Source organism: Macrotis lagotis, chromosome X (assembly GCF_037893015.1).
Source record: "Macrotis lagotis isolate mMagLag1 chromosome X, bilby.v1.9.chrom.fasta, whole genome shotgun sequence".
Classification (NCBI taxonomy): Eukaryota; Metazoa; Chordata; class Mammalia; order Peramelemorphia; family Peramelidae; genus Macrotis; species Macrotis lagotis.
In genome coordinates, this window is record NC_133666.1 from 616652882 (window position 1) to 616669554 (window position 16673).

Sequence of the window (16673 nt, forward strand, 5' to 3'; positions counted from 1 at the left end):
GTGTTCTATCCACTGTGCCACCAACTACTTCTGACAAGTGTCATTGTTTCCCATTGATCCCTATTTAGTTATATCTTATTCAGTTTGGCCCAGTGTCCTAGCCTATTACAATTTTTTAAAATATTATGGCATAGTAAACAGAGTGATAAGTGTAAATGACTTTGATTCCTACTCCATCTATACCACTTACTAGCTTTAGTGATCATGAACTAGTTACTTAATCTTTCTGAGCCCTCACTTTTCTCTTCAATTAGAAGACAGGGAGAAATAAATGGCCTCTAATGTCTCTTCCAGGTCTAATTCTATGATCTTATCATCCAGTGCAATTTCTTTCCTTATATCTATTCCTTTATTCAAGTCAATTATAAAAATGTTGAATAATATAGGGTGGAGCACAGATCCCAAAGGCACCGCATTGCAGACTTCCCTCCAAGTAGATATAGAATCATTGACTGTTCTTTGCTTCTAACTAGCCATTTCCCAATCCACCTGACAACATTATTGCTGAGCCCACAGCTCTACAACCTTTTACATAAAAGTACCATAAGAGATTTTGTAAAATGCTATGCTAATATCTTATTTAGATAGATCTGTAATACTCTGCTGACTGCCAGTTTAGCAATTTTCCATCTAATTATTCTCCCTTCACTTACCCCAGTCCTTTTCCCTCCATCCACCCCAATTTTTCCTTAGCCCAAAGAAATATTAGAAACATGTTCAGTTAATGTTTCAATGTTTTATTAAAGAAATCTTACAAAAGAATACTTTTTTTTTCAGGGGAAGGGAGGTACACATTGACTATTAATCCTGGTCCTGGTTTACTGATGCTGTGGCCAGCCTAAGGGATAAATGGGGGAAGGGGTGGGGAGCATAACTCATTAAGCTTAAATATACCCAGAGAGCCACCCCCCCCAATCATGAGTCAATGAGGTGAAGAGGGTTCTAGCCAATGAGACCAGATACGGTGAATGTAAGGTAATATATTCTATATATGGATCAATGATATCTACTATTAAAAATAAATCTATGGGGAGGAGTTGGGGAGCATAAGACTATGGCTGGCTAATCAGCCAGAATCTAGGAGACCTTCAGAGACACCCTGCCTCCTACTCCCTTGGAAAGGTAGGCAGGAAGGTCCAGGAAGGCTGTACTAACCCTGAATGGATTCTTCAGGGACAGGCCAGGGGTGTAAACATTTGTTAGCCAGTATGGTGAGGGACATGACAGTGGGGGAATCCAATGGAAAAGAGATCCTGTCTTCCCTTGCCCCTTGGAGACACCTCCAGGAGTGAGGTTCAGGAGAGTAGGATAGGAAGGAGGGTCATGGCCACTGGCCCAGGGCAAGACATTGGGCCCTAGCTGAAAGAGTTAAAGGGGGTCACATTTCATGCCACATGAACTTGTGAGTCCAAAGATGCTGAGTTCATTCACAGAAGGGGCAGGAAGTCAAATGGTGTCTAAGGGACAGAGCTGGGCTTCTCCCAGGAGGCTGCTGTTCCTTCCATTCTCCCCCACGAATGGTCAGCTTGGCTGGTGTCACCTCTACACAGAGTCCTGTCCACCCCCTCTGACATCAAGCTCTGGGGTCCTATTCATTGGCAGTCTCTTCTCTTCCCCTCCATCTCCTTCTCCTTGTCTATGGAGCTTTACTACCAGATCCTCAGACATCTTCCCCTTGCCTTCCAGATTAATGAGCATATTTCAATCTCAGCAGCAAATAAATTTGTGAGAATCTTGATTCCTAAAAGAAATACAAGTGTAAAAGCAATTTAGAGACAGTAGAAAGGAGCGATTGGAATTGGGGGTATGCAAAGAAAAGCATGAGTGAGAGGGGAGGATGGGGGGGGGCTACCCTAGCCAGAAAAAGGGTGATTATTGGTTGTAAGGGCAGAGGTTACTAAGCAATTTTCCCATTGACTGGACACTTGATCACAAATGATTGCAAGACTTTTCAGACAAACCTTCACTCTAGTTCCTACCTACCCAGAAAGGGAAACTGTGAGACCTTCGATTCCAAATATCAGATTGCAAAGAGATGGGGAATTACTCCTTCAGAATTGGCCAGACCAACCCCACCCAAGTGACCAGACCATAGAGCTCAGACTAAAGTTGTCCCATCCCTTAGACTCCTGGAATTCATTTGCATCTCAATACACTATGTTCTGGGTGTGAGATTTGACGATGGGAGAGTAGGGGGCCGCTTTTTCAATTAGGATCATTTATAGAAGAATGAATAGGGCTGACTTCAAGAGAGAAAAACACAATGGTTACCTTGTAGATGCTGGTGTCTAATTCTTGAGGACTTTGTATATCAGGTACTGGAGCTTCCTTGATCCCTCTCAGCTTGCTGCCCATCACAAGGTGAATCATCACTGTCTCTCTGTTCTGCTAGGCTGGAATGAATCACTGTAGCAAGGGTGAGGGAAAAAACCAACAATCCATGTGAGCATTAAGGTAGAGGTGGAGAAGAGAAGAGCCATCTGCCCAGGGAACTATTGTTGGTAACAGATACTATTCTGGACAATCCAGATCCCACCTGAACCACTAATTCTACTTTCATGCTGCCTCTCTTCTCACCATCACTCTATGTAGGAAATGGGAAAACCACTACTTGAACATAACTCCCTAAGAGGATCCCCCACACCAAAAGAGCCTTGACCAAGGGATCAGGAGAGATACATTGGACCACTGACTTGTTGGGTAACTTGTTGAGTCATTCAATTGCCTCATTTCTAAAATTCTCTCTAAGATCTCCTCTCCCAGCCCTAACATTCTAGGATTCTTGGATTCCTTCCACAGGGGAGACTCTCACCTTTAGATTGCAGGAGGGAACAGGATCTCCAAGCACCCATTGCTGCTGCCATCCTTGGACAGGCTTTGTGTCTTCTCTGGGGAAGTCGAAGAGGATACCAGCTATCATGGTGGGAACAGAAGGACTGCAGACCCCTGCTTGTCACTACATGAAGGGCGAGGGTTTGAAGCAGGTTTTCTTCTCCTTCTCTGTTTCTTCCCTGATGATGTTGGAGTCCTTGTTTTAAATAGCCAGCTGGTTCCATGCAAGCCCCCTTTATAATCTAGCAACTCTCTGTGTCCCCTGTGGCTAGTGGCCAATGGGAGGAGGACAGGAATGATGTTAGGGAGGAAGACATAGCAAGGCTGGTGGCTGGTCTCTTGGTTAGAAAGAGTTTCAGGTGGGAGCAGGTAAACTCCTTGTAGAACCATGGAAGTGGGGAGGAATGAAAGGGAGTGGATGGACAAAATAGAGGCAAGAACACACACATACACCAGACTGGCTAGAGGCAGAGAGGGAAAGAGGAAGGCTGATTCTTGCCTTCAAGCAGCTGAAGAGGGGGAAGAAGTTAATTGATGCTGGCATAGGTGATCCTGTGTGAAACTATGGAAGATTCAAGTATGAGGGAGGGAATATGGACGGACAAGGTGGTGAGAAAACCCCCTATTGCAAGAGTCTTTTCTCCCAGTGTCCAAGTCCATCAACTGCCAATCCCACTGGGGGAAGGGGCTGACTGTCAACTCTTCCTTGGCAAAACAGCACAAGCTGCCCCTGGGAAATTAGGACATCTGGGAGAATCCTCAACCAAGTGATCCCAGAAGGAGACACCCAGAAGGGACAGGGGTGTCCAGGGAAAGGGGGTTAACAAAGGCTGAGGAATGGCCACTACACCTCTACTCGGGCTGGGTCCCATCACTGGCAAGAGACTCAATAGCTGGGGTGAGTGATTCATCATTGTCCTCTGACTGGGTTTGCTGTTCAGTGGCATCCTCCCCCTGCTCCAGTCCTTCTTGGACCTCCTGACCTCTCTGGATCAGCTGCTCAAGGGTCTTGGGCAGTGGGTGTCGGAGGAAATGCTTGAGTTTGGGCTGAAGGGTGCCCACCACATACTGGATGATCTCTTCCTCATCAGCATCCACATACAGGGTCTGATAAAGGTCTCTTTTACGCCAGAGGAATTGGTCCAGAGGCTCCCCTTGCTTCTGGGGCAGGTCCAGCTCTCTCTTGATAGCATCCCGGGTCAGGGTCCCCTCACTGTATTGCAAGAATTCCTTCTTGAATTCCACCCAGTTCTTCACAGATCCCTGTTTGTACTCCCACCACTTCTTGGCTGGGCCATTCATGTGGTTCTGGATCTGGGACAGCCAGTATTCTTCAGTCCCTCCGACCTGCTTCAGATATTCTTCCAAGTGACTGAGGAATTCCCGGGGATCCTCAAAAATCTGTGTGTCTACACCAGGACTCAGTGTCCCGTCCTCGGTGATTGAGCTCCAGGGTGGGTACTGCTGGGAATCTTCATGGCTTAGGGCGTCTCCTCCCCCAATGACCCCTGCCGGTGTTGGGGGGGTAATAGCATAGGGACTCACCGTGTAGTCATAGGGGTCAGTCTCCTGGCAGTAGCCCTCGGGGCCCCCCACTCCAACAGAGACAGTCTGGCGGGTGGCCTCCCCACTCACGGGGTACTTGCCTCCCATGGACTCCAGGCGATCGGCCCACTTCTCCAGCCGGTAGAACACCTCCCGCCACACGTTCATCTCCCTCTTCACCCAGCGCTCCAGGTGGGCAATGGTCTCCTGGCAGCGGGACAGGCAGGCCTTGATGGACTTCTTCCAGCGCTGGGAGTCCCCGGTGGGGACGTAGCCGTCCAGATTATTCTCCAGCTTCCCCACCGACCTGTGCAAGCCTTTCAACTCCCTCTCCACCTGCTTGGACACCTCAGTGAGCAGATGCCGGTGAGTCTTCCTGACGTGTTCCAGCATCTCCGCCCGGCACTTCCCGATCTGCAGAATCACGTTGGGCTTGGCCGCCGGCCCGCCCCGGGGACCGTGGTAGGTATGAAGGCCCCCGCTGCTCATGTGTTCCAGCTCCATCGCTAGTGTCCGGCGGGGAACGGGCGAGGCGAGATGCTTCCCAGGCCCACAGGAGGGGTCCGAGCCCGGCAGTGCCCCTCTCGGGTAGCTTCAGCTCCTCCACAAAGGGGTTAAGCCTTCTAGTGGCAAAGCAAACCCGCTTCTCGTCTGGGCTCCTTGAAGAGATGCAGAAAAGGAGGCGGCAAAGGTGGGCTCCGGAGAACTAGGGGTGCGCGCCAGTCGGCCGGCTCCACAGGTGATAGGGGCTTGCTGGTGGCTTGCAGATCAGCTCCGGCTGCCGCTATTGCTGCCGCAAACAGACTATCCGCTGAAGCTGATGAAGCTCCTAGCTGGGTAGCCTGCCTCCCTGGCCGCTGCCTGCTGCCTTTATACAGCCGGGCTCCCCGCACGTGGGCGGCCTGGCTCCTGGCACTCCAGCTCTCATTGGTGGCAGCTACCCAGGCCCTGCCAGCTTGCTCCCCCCCCACCCTACTGCTCAGTGGAGCCCCACCTCTTTCCCGGCGCCCACTCAGCCACTCCTCCAGAGCGAGAGAGAGAGAGAGAGAGAGAGAGAGAGAGAGAGAGAGAGAGAGAGAGAGAGAGAGAGGAGGGAGGAGGGAGGGAAAAACAGAAACCTCACACACACACACACAGTTCAGATGGATGGATGGATGACTAATCCCCACCTTCATTTTCAAAAACCAGAGGAGAGGAGAGAGGGGAGGAAGAAAAAATGCTCTTACTTATTCACCAAGCCAAAGGATTTACTTTGCCAACCCTGGCATTGAGTTCTTCCCCCGCTGAATTCCTGGGGATGAAGAAGACTGGGGCCTGGGGGCCAGGAAGCCACCCACACCCCTTACCTCGGTCACCAACCCTACCCAGAGCTGGGTCAGTCCTCCCAGATCTACTACTGGCCGTACAAATAGCATGTGTGGTTGATGGGTGCAAGAGGCTGCTTGGGTAGTGGGAAAAAGCACCGAACTTGGATTCCATTGTTCTGTTGGTTCTGCCATTGGTTGTCTATCGGACCTTTCTGGAACTCAGTTTCTCCATCTATAAATCAAAGGGTTTGGAATGGATGACCTTTCAACTCTAAAGAACCATGAGTCCTGAACAATTATATTTGACATATTAGGCAAGAGGGCACCAAATGAATAATGTATAGAAATGGGGGGGAGAGGAGAGGCTGGGGAGAATCAAAGCAGAGAATTAACTTGAAACAAGGAAAGCAGAAGGTGGAGGAAAGGAATGGGGTTCCTCTTTTCTCCTCTCTGAATGACTCAGATATAAAAGATAGATAGATAGATAGATAGATAGATAGATAGATAGATAGATAGATAGAGTTTATATATATATATTTATATTTATATTTACATACACACATTCTGTCTGCCTCTGTTTCAGTCTCTGGTCTCTTTCTCTCCCACTTCTCTGTGGAAGAGAGCCTTGAATGTTGAGATCAAGGAACCTGGATTGGGATTCAGGACTGACTCTGTCTCCCAACTAGGTCAGTAACCTTTGGAAATTCACTTTAGCGTCCATAACCCTTAATTTCAACATTCCTCATCAGCAGATTGAATTAAACAGTGACAGGAATTCCCCTCTTGCCATGACATTCTGGGACTCAATAACAATCCAGATTGTCTGGGGGTGAGAAATGGGAGGGGGGAGGAGCAGGGAGAATACAGCAAGTATCCCCCGTGACAAGCTAGGGAATTCACGGTCATGGCATCAAAAGTGTGAGCGCCTCCGTTACAAATCAGCACCAGGGACAGAAGACAGAGGAGTATTCCCTGCTACTATGCACTAGTGGTCTTTCTATAACAATGAGACATACAGACACCATACTCTGCACCCTCTCAGCTCAGGCTGTCGCTGGTCTCCCCTGGCTCATGGAATCAGAGACTCACAGAACTTAGAATGTCAGAGATGAAAGAGTTGAAAGGCAGAGCCGGGCCTTAGGATATAAAATTAGAGTCAAGGATAATTCTAGAGAGAATTGAAATCTACTCCAGAAGAGAACAATAATAAAAATAACTAGCATTTTATCTAAGTTCCCAGAGAGTTTTACATATATTGTCTTCTTTGATGCTGACAACAATTCTGGGAGATAGACACTATTGTTACTCCCATTTTACAGCAGAAGCAGACAGAAATGATTTTAGATTCAACTAGAGAGTATCTGCAGTAGAATTTGATCTTGAATCTTCCTCACTCTAGGATCCAGAACTCTAACCACTGTGCCATCTAGCACAAATGATGAAAAATCCTAGAGCATGAGCTGAAACTAGAACTCAAACTCCTGGCTCCTAATTCAACTCAATATTTACCAAATTCCTTTTATAGGTCAGATCTCGAGCTAACAGATTAGGGTACTGATCCACCATCCTCATTGGTGTGGTACACTCCAAGTACATGTGCCCCCATTCACCATTAGCTTAGCAATTCTAGAGTCAGGGTTCTGAAGCTTGTTTATATTATAGAACGCTCTGAACAGACCCCTTTTCATAATTATACTTTTAAATGCATAAAATACAAAAACTTATAAAGGGAACCAACTTTATTGACATATTGCTATCATTTTTTTTAAAGTTCAGGGACCCCAGGTGAACCCTTGTAGAGCATGAAGAAATACAAAGTGTAATTTTTGTTTTGTTTTTAGATTTTTCAAGGCAAGGGTTAAGTGGCTTGCCCAAGGCCACACAGCTAGGTAATTATTGTCTAAAGTCAGATTTGAACTCAGGTACTCCTGACTCCAAGGCTGGTGCTCTATCCACTGTGCCACCTGGCCACCCCCAAAGTGTAATTGATATAAAGTCAAATAACATGGGTTCAAATCCTAACTCGGCTCCTTGCAGATCCTGGACAAGTTCTTCCTTTCTCTGGGTCTGTGTCCTCAAATATAAAGTGGGATAGTTGAATTAGATGACCTCTAAGGAGTCATTCAATTTTAAATCATCAAGCAGGCAATCCTATCTTTTGACCTATTCCAAAAGAATATAATGTAGAAGAATCCTGAAATCACATCAGTTTACAGATGTGAATAAATGTTCTCATTTTACCTTGAAGTCACATGGGAAGTCAAGACCAATATCTTCATGCTCCTAGTGTAGGAACCTTTATATGGCATTCCATTACAAGCAGACAAAGAGATATAGAGAGAAGTCATCCCTAAGAAGCCTCCTCTTACTGTTCTTTACTTCCTTCCCAAACTAATCAATGAGGTCCCTGGAATGCCTCCTTAACCCTCTTTTAGCAACCATTGCATCCTTTGTGTTGACACCTAAGGTTTCTAGCCTCCTGAATAAGCAAATATATAGGAACATTTACTTGATCAGATATACAGAAAAAGTTTTTCCCCAGTTCCCAAGCACTTTGAGGTTACAATTCCAGCCACATCACATCTATGCAAATCAACTCAGCTATAGAGAATGGAGAGGAAGGGGTGGGTGTATCACACTTTCCAATCTTTGTGTTACCAAAAAGTGGCATGCAAATCTATGTAAATTGATTCCAACATACTAGTTTAATTATTTATGTAAGTGACCCCAAGGGAGTCTGCTATTTCAAAAACTCCCCAAAGTGAATTTTTTGCGAAGGAAGGGTGGTAAAGACAATTCTTTGTGGGAAAAAGTCACCTTCCTGCAAAACTTCTTCCCCTTCATTCCTTTTCTTTTACAAAAGACAAGACTTTTGAAGATTAGTTCTCATTTGAGAGGAAGAATGTCCATTCTGAAAGTGGATGAGATGACAGCTAGAGAATCAGTGGAATTCTACTTTAAACATTAATTTCATGGTCATGGGAAGGTCACAACTACTCTTTTCATTTTCTAAGAAATGAGTTTGAGAATTTTTACCCTAATTCATAGGTACTTAAAGTGTTATATAAATGAGAAGTCATATTAATAAGTAAGCTTACTCAGATGAGAACAATAATATTTGATATGTGTACCCAATCCCAGATTTACCACTGAACTGCCAGGATGGGCTTGAACAAATTGCTCTACCTTCCCTAGCCTCACTTTTCTCATCTTTGAAAATTAAGAGGTTCCTTCCAGTTTTAGATCTATAAGATATGAACTTATATAGAATAATTTTACATATATGTACATATTTGTATTTAACAGTAACCATCTGTAGGTGGAGAGGGGAAGGGGAAAAGAAATTTATATAACTTTTTTATTTAGTTAAAAGGAATAGTAATCATAATGTATTTGCTGTTTGATGTAGAATCATCTATTATACAGTGCTATGGAAATGCTTGTTTTATTCCATAAATGAAAAAATAAATTAAAAAAATTTTAAAGATAGAATCTTTTGTTTACAAGACTAGATTTCCTCAGGCTTCTAACTCTCTCTCTCCCTTCATCTCCATCTTTTGTTTCAAGTCTTAACTCACAGTTTACTTTTTGCAAGAAGTCTTTCCAGTCTTCCTTATGCTTGATGCCTTCCTGCATATGTCTTATATGTATCTAGTTACTGATGTGTCTCCCCAATAGACTCTGAATTCCTTGAGGCAGGGAAAGTTTTTGGCATTCTATTTTCAAACCTTAGCACAATCCATGTCTGGTATGCAGTAAGCACTAAATAAATGTTTGCCACTTATTGGGGCACAGGCAAAGTATTTCCTCCAGAAGTGGAGAGTGAAACCTAGACTGAAGACAGAGAACTGGAACCTCGACTCTGGGTGTCCCCACTCTGAAGGTGGGGCTCTCTCCCCGACTCTGCTGGCTCCTCTTATGGCAGTGGCACAAGGGAGTCAGTGGTCATGCGGAAGGCAGCACCCGGCTTCATAGCCACTGTGAGAGGGGCAGGGCCACGGAAAGGGCCCATGGCTCTAGCCCAGTCCAGGACCGCACCATCCCTCCTCACTAGGCTCCTCAGCAGGCCTGGCTCAGGCCCCACTTTCAGAGCCTCTCTCTGGAGAAATGAAGCCAAGACTTTCTCCACCCAATTAAGTCCGCCCTCTGGAGCTGGCACTGCCTCTCGCGCTGCCACAGCCTTCCTTGTTTCCTCACTCAGCCTGAATCAGCTGCTTCCTCAGCCGCCCCCTCTCAGGCAGTTCCCGGGAACCGCACCATAAAAGGCCAACAACTCCAGCAACGGAAGCAGAGATTCTCTCCAGTCTCCTCCCTCCCATCCCTGCCCCATCTTTAGTGACAGGCCCGGAGGAGAAGGAGGAGGGGAAGGAGGAGGGGTGGAGAAGAGGATGGGGGAGAGAAAGGGGAGGGCAGGGGCTCACCTGCATCTGGATGGAGGCAGGTGAACTCCACCACCCCAACCACCCTCCGTTCTCCAGCCTGCCCGCCTCAGAGGGTGGCAGGGAATTAGGACAGGCTGAGGGCTCCCCAAAGTCTGAGAGGCTAGTCCAAAGGGATGGACAGGAGTGGCAGTCTGGGAAAGTCAAGGACTTCTGCGCTCGCCCCACCCCAGGTCCCTTTCCCCATGAAGACTTGTCCTCATCTGTTCTCATGAATCTGCTGGTACTCAAAGACTTGTTGCAATGGAAGGATCGAAAGAGCGGGACAATGATGCTCCTCTCTCTGTCTCTCTGCCTGTCTCTCAATCTCTATCTCTGTCTCTATCTCTTTTTGTGTCTCTTTCTGTCTCCCAGTCTCTCAGTCTTTCTCTGTCTCTGTCTCTCTGTCTCTCTGTCTCTCTCTCTCTCTCTCTCTCTCTCTCTCTCTCTCTCTCTCTCTCTCACACACACACACACACACACACACAAACACAATCACAATCTCATGCACACAAGGTTATCTCAACCACACCCAGCCATTCTTTTAGGCATACACATGCACACATGCAGGTTCTTGAACCCATGGTCACACAGTTTATTCACACAGTCTTACATTTGAGGTCTAACAGCAGTTCTATCACTAACCTACTGGCTAACAACCTTACACTCTTCGGCCCTCCGTTTCCTTATCTGTAAAATGATGACTCTAGAATAAATCTGCAAGGTCACTTCCAGCCCTAATAGTTTATGAGTCATACGCATTTTCATACACACAATCACACTCATACTTCTGCATATGGTTTCACACCATAATGTCTTAAATATATGCATTCATGCCCATAAGCTCTCATATGCGTTTGCCCAAAGATATAGTCACCTACACCCACACACATACACATATATTTGTCAGATTTATAGAATCAAAGAATCATGAATTTGGTGCCAAAAGAAATCTAAAAGCTACCTGCTCCAACCTCTTCATTTTGCAGATAATGGGGAGGTGACATACCCAAGGTCACCCAGGCAATGCATACATTTCTACCCTGGCTCACAATCATACCCAATTTCACATACACCATGTACACACACACACACACACACACACACACACACACACAATAGGTTCTCATTCACCTTCTTATACACAATGGTACACATACACACACACACACACACACACACATACAACACAGAGGTTCAGGTATCTTGCCAGTATAGACCCATCAACCTCACCCACTGCCATCACCCAGACTTAGACATTTGAGGTTGGGATCAGGTGCAAGTCTTAGGTTCCTTTCATGTGAGATTTTCTCTATTTCTTTCACCCCTTGTTTCTGGCACCAGTCCAATCTCCTACCTTCTCTTCTGTTGTTCCCCCAACCCTTTCCTTTCTAGGCTTTCCACCCCCAAGGGGAATGTCTTGCTGACAAAAAATACTCTGAAAACCATTCTCCTGGCATTTCTAATTAAAGGCAAGTGGGTGGGCTGAGAAGGAGAAGAGAAGGGCAGGGAGAACCTGCTAGAATGACAGGGAGGAAGAAAACAGAGCCAGGGACAGAGAGAGAAAGAAAAGGAAACTACAGAAATGGCAACTGGAACATTCAAAAGCTTCCGGAATAGTGGTACAGGTATACACGGCAGAGGACTAGGACATGTAACAGGACAACAGACTAATTATTCATCCTGATAATGAGCTCCCCATCCCTAGAACTCTTCTTCCAGAGGACAGATGGCCTCCTGCTAAGGAAGTTTCAGGAGATTTTGTTCAGGTAAAGGATGGACTAAATGCTTTCTTTTTCAAATATGAAAATCTCTCAATAAAGCGCACAGGGAGGTGGAGAGGCAAGGATAACATCTACACAAGGAAAAGAGTAACATCTGATCCCGGGCAATTCAAGCTACATGGGAAACCCAGAGGGAATCCAGCCTCACATGTCCCTAGAATTAAAAAAAAAAAAAAGCTAAGTGAAATCTCATAGGGCATTCTAGTTCAATTCCTACATAAAAAGCAACCTCTTCTCTCTCATTGGAAAATGATTGTGCTGCCTTTAACTGAACATTCTATGATGGAAAATTCACTACCTACCCAGGTATCCCATTCTCCTTCTAGGTAATTCTAACAGTGAGGAAATCTCTGAGACTTTCTCTTTATAATATTTCATGGCTAACTCCATTTTCTACCTTCTAGGAATATGCAGTTTTAATCCCCTTTCTACATAATAACCTTTCATATGCTGGGAGACAGCAACTATGTCTCCTCCAACAATCCTCTGCTCTCCTCTCCCCGTCTTCCTTCACTTCTCCTCTCCTTTTCTCTCCCTTTTCTTCTATTCTCTTCTCCTCTCTTCAGCTCTATTCTCCTCGCCTCTTCTCTGCTCCCCTTTTTTCCTCTCCTCTCCTTCCTCTTCTCTCATCTCCTGCCCTCTCCTCCCCTTTCCTTCCATTCCTCTTCTCTCTCTCTCCTTTCCTCTCCTCTTCTCACCTTTCCTTCTCTCTTCTCACCTCACCTCCTCACCTTTCTCCTGTCTTCTTTCTTTTTTCCCTACTCTGAGCTCTCTGGACCTGTAGAATAGAGAGACTATACCCTAGATGACAGGATCCTCTGAATTTTGTAGGTTGCACTGTGGGGCTTGAGCCAGATGATAAGTCAGCACAAACTCGCATAGCCCACCATCCCTAACTTTCCTCAGACTGTGCTTCACTCTCCCACCTAGCCACCTGCCAGACAATGTTCTTCCCCTCACACTCTCACCACAAGAAAATATTGAGGGTCAGACCTGAAGAGAGATCACAGAACCACAGAACCAAAAGTTGGAAGGGCCCCAGCCATACACATAAGGAATTCTTTTCCAATACCCATTTAATAGATTGGAGACTGAGTCCCAGAGGGAGGAAAAGGACTTAACCAAGACCAAATAGCCAGAGCTGACACTTGAACTCCTGGACCATACTGAGGATATTAATGTCCATAAAGTACCTTAAATCCTGTGAACTGCTTTACATATTTTAGAGGCCCTATGAGAAAGATACCACATACATTGTTTTCTTTATTTTATAGATGAAGGAGTTGAAACTCAGATACAGGGATGGAGTATCACAGATAATAAATGCGAGAACTAGAAATGAAACCCAGTGGCCTAACTTGGAATCCAATCAACCTGCCATTACATCATACTGCCCCAATCCTAAGGATACAATGAGGTAATATTTATAAAGGGCTTACACAGAGGGCACTTATTAATTATGATGCTTGTTCCCTCCCTCCCTCTTATAAGGAAAGGAGCAATGAGTAGTGAAAAAGACTGAATAATCAAGGAAGGCTTCTTGGAAGCACTGGACTTTCAAGGTCTGACAGCTGCAGTAGGACATTCATATAGTGAATCTGAAGGCTCTCTGCTGCACAGTTCTTAAGGGGAATGAATGTTAAACTCAAGGTTCTCTTTGTATTTTTGGCACAGGCAAAGAAATGGAACACTGACATCAGTCATGGGGAGGCCACAAAAGCAAGGTCTTTTCAGAGCCTCTGAGTGTAGGAACACTTAATCGGTGGCCAATTATCACCCCAGAGGCCTGAACACATCCCTCCCTAGAGCCAGTTCCTTCCTTATTCTTCAGCTGGGAAAGTGGCCACCAACCGGGCTCTTGTGGGGGCAGAGTGGAGCGGGGGTGAGAAGGGCGGAGAAAGCCAAGCCCAGATGCCATCCTGGAATCTCTGTGCCCTTTACCCTTCCTCTTATTTCCTTGAACCCTGGCAACTGGGTTTCATTCCAAAGGGAAGAGATCCCTTGTCTCTTTTAGCTCACGTTCATCAGCTCAATACACTTCTGTCCAGTTTCTGCCAATACCCAAAACAGAGAATGAAATTAGAGGCTATCCCTTTCCACCTCACCTCCTTCCTGGCAACTCCCCCACTGAATGAACAGGCAGAATTCAAGAATGATGAAGAGGGAGGCTGGGATTAAATACAGACCACAAAGCTGATTAGCTCTGATCCTATAGTGGTTTATTCCAGCTAGCCAGGCCAGGGTTGGATAATGAGTGGGAGGTCATGCAAGTCTTTTCTTTTTAAGAACTTCCCTGAGGAAGGGTTTCCTGCTCTGAGAGCGAGGTTGGGCTGGAGATGTCTGAAATCCCTTTCAGCTCTAAAAGTTTGAGATTCCTAACTTCTTTAAGAACAGCTCACGTGTATGGAGCTTGCTTGAATTTCCAAAGTACTTTGCTCACCAAGGTTCTATATAGTCTGAAGTCCTAAAACTATATATAGGATTCCAGGAGCTGTGTGTCTAAATTATTTTTAAGATTTTAATCTCCTGAGGTTCTAAAAGCTTTAATTCTAATGATTCTGAGGAAGTCCTATAATTCCTTAATTCCATGACTAACATTTTTTTAAATTCTAAGAATTTATTTTTCTAAGGTATCCAAAGGCTTTGAGAGCTTGAGAGTCTAAGAGAGATACTAAGATTCTAGTATTATTCTCTGGTTGGCATTGGATCAGTAGGGAACATAGGATTTAATATCAGCCTGAGAGAACTGGAAGACTCTATATGAAAGCCCAGCCAACATCTCCACTTGGTACCTTCTCCCAAGTGAAGGCCTCCTGCTCATAGCACCCACAGATAATCATGCTCTGAGGAGTAATTAGCTAAAGAAATGAGAAATCCTAGAAAAGGAGTTGTCTGTGCAGGAACTAACTAGTTAGACTTGAAGCCTCAGTGCCTCAGCAGAACTAAACTGATCCATCAGTTAAAAGGGAAATTGAGCACTCCTAGAAATTCAACCATGTGCTTAGCTGGGGGTTGGGGGAGAGGGGGAGGTAGAGGTATGCACAGGTAAAGGAAACCAAAGGTGAGAAACCTTCAGGCCCAGTCTGCCCTTGGAAATGAAGAGTCTGGTGTGAGAAGTGTGAGACTCACACACAGGAAATGTGAGAATGACAGGAGAGGGTCAGATAGGTAATAGGTGTGTGGGCAAACTTGAGAAAGTCCCATCCCCTTCCTGATTCTAGCTAGGGCTGGGAAACTATATGTTTTGGACAGTCCCTTCTAGCTCTGATTCAACCCTGATTCTGCCTTTGACCCATTGTATGATCAAGGCTACTTTCCCTTTAAGCTTCCTAAACTCTACCAGGAAGATGGGATACTATCTGATATGTTAAAGGAAAGGGAGAGAAAGACAAAGGATGAGGAATCAATGGAAGCTGTTTTTCTACAGATTTTGCTCCCAGACAAGAGCTGAGGACAGGGGCATTGGCTGCAATCTACATATCATATGACAATTGTGGCTGGCCATGTATTGGCTGAAATCAGGAGAAAAGGCTAGAAATTCCCCCCAAAAAAAGTCAGGAAATCCCAATATTAAAAAAATGTCACTTGAGATTCTCTCTAGTACCAAGCTGAGGGTTGACAATGTGAATTGTTAAGAAGACAGTCAACATGCATTCATTAAACACTTGTTATGTACCAGAAACTATGATAAGAAATAGGGATAAAAAAGAAAAAAAAAAAAAAGAACAACCTGTACTTGATCTACAGAAGATCACAGTCTAATGGAGGAGACAAAAGACAAATAGCTTTGCACAAAGAGATATGATATGGGCTAAAGTGAGTAATGATTAGTGATATGACAGCTGATATCATCTAATGAATATCTGATTGGATAATAATCTTAGGTAATCTCAGAGGGAAAGCACTAAAATTAAGGACTGGAAAAGATTTTTTGCAGAAGGTAGGATTTTAAATGAGGATTGAAGGAAGCCAGGAAAGCCAGGAAGCAGAGATGAGGAGAAAGATAGTTCTAGGCATGGGAAGAAGAGAGAGACTTTTGCAGTGTGGGAGGAATTACAAGGAGACCACTGTCACTGGATGGAAGTGCATATGGTGGGGTGGGGAGTGTGTAAAATGAGAGAATTCTGGAAGTATAAGAAGAAACATATACACACATATATATTATGTGTGTGTATGTATGTATGTACAGGTTTTATAAGATAAAAAGAGGATTTTTAAATTTGTTCCCAAAGGTATAGGGACCCCTCTTGATGAAACAGGGGAATGACATAGTTAAACTAGGCTTGCCTTCTCAATGGCTGCAGGGGGAGCTGGAAAGAGGGAGATAATTTATAACTCAAAATTAAAAACAAAAAAAATTAATAATTTAAAAAAGAAAAATCAAAGAGTTAGCTAAATGAACAATGGAGTGAGGAGAGGCAGGGAGAACAACCAGTGGGTTATTATAGGAATTCAAGTGTAAGATGATGATGGTCTGTACCATGATGACACATGGCAGTGTCAAAGGAGAGGGGGGGCCATAGATGAGTTGCTATTAAAGTAAAAACTGGCAGACTTTGGCAACTGGATATGGAGAGAAGGGGGTAAGTTGGGAAGAGAAAATGAGTAGAGCATAATACCTAGGTTGCAAGTTTTATTGACCAGAAGGATGCTAGTGCTCTAATCAGTATTGAGGAAGTTAGGAAGAGAAGAAGGTTTGAGAGGAAAGATAGAGTTCCATATTGGACATGTTGAGTTTAAATTGACTATGGGATATCAAGTTTAAGATATACAATAAGCAATTGGAA

General features: G+C 44.9%; 1 protein-coding gene across 1 annotated transcript; it reads right to left on the reverse strand.

Moving 5' to 3' along the window:
* Positions 1-732: 732 nt before the first annotated feature.
* Positions 733-4881, reverse strand: ARC (activity regulated cytoskeleton associated protein). Its single transcript, XM_074202865.1, has 3 exons — positions 2813-4881; positions 2272-2406; positions 733-1741 (listed from the first exon to the last, which is right to left on the reverse strand). The coding sequence occupies exon 1, from the start codon at positions 4879-4881 to the stop codon at positions 3685-3687; it is 1197 nt and encodes a 398-aa protein (XP_074058966.1). The 3' UTR covers positions 733-1741; positions 2272-2406; positions 2813-3684.
* Positions 4882-16673: the final 11792 nt, after the last annotated feature.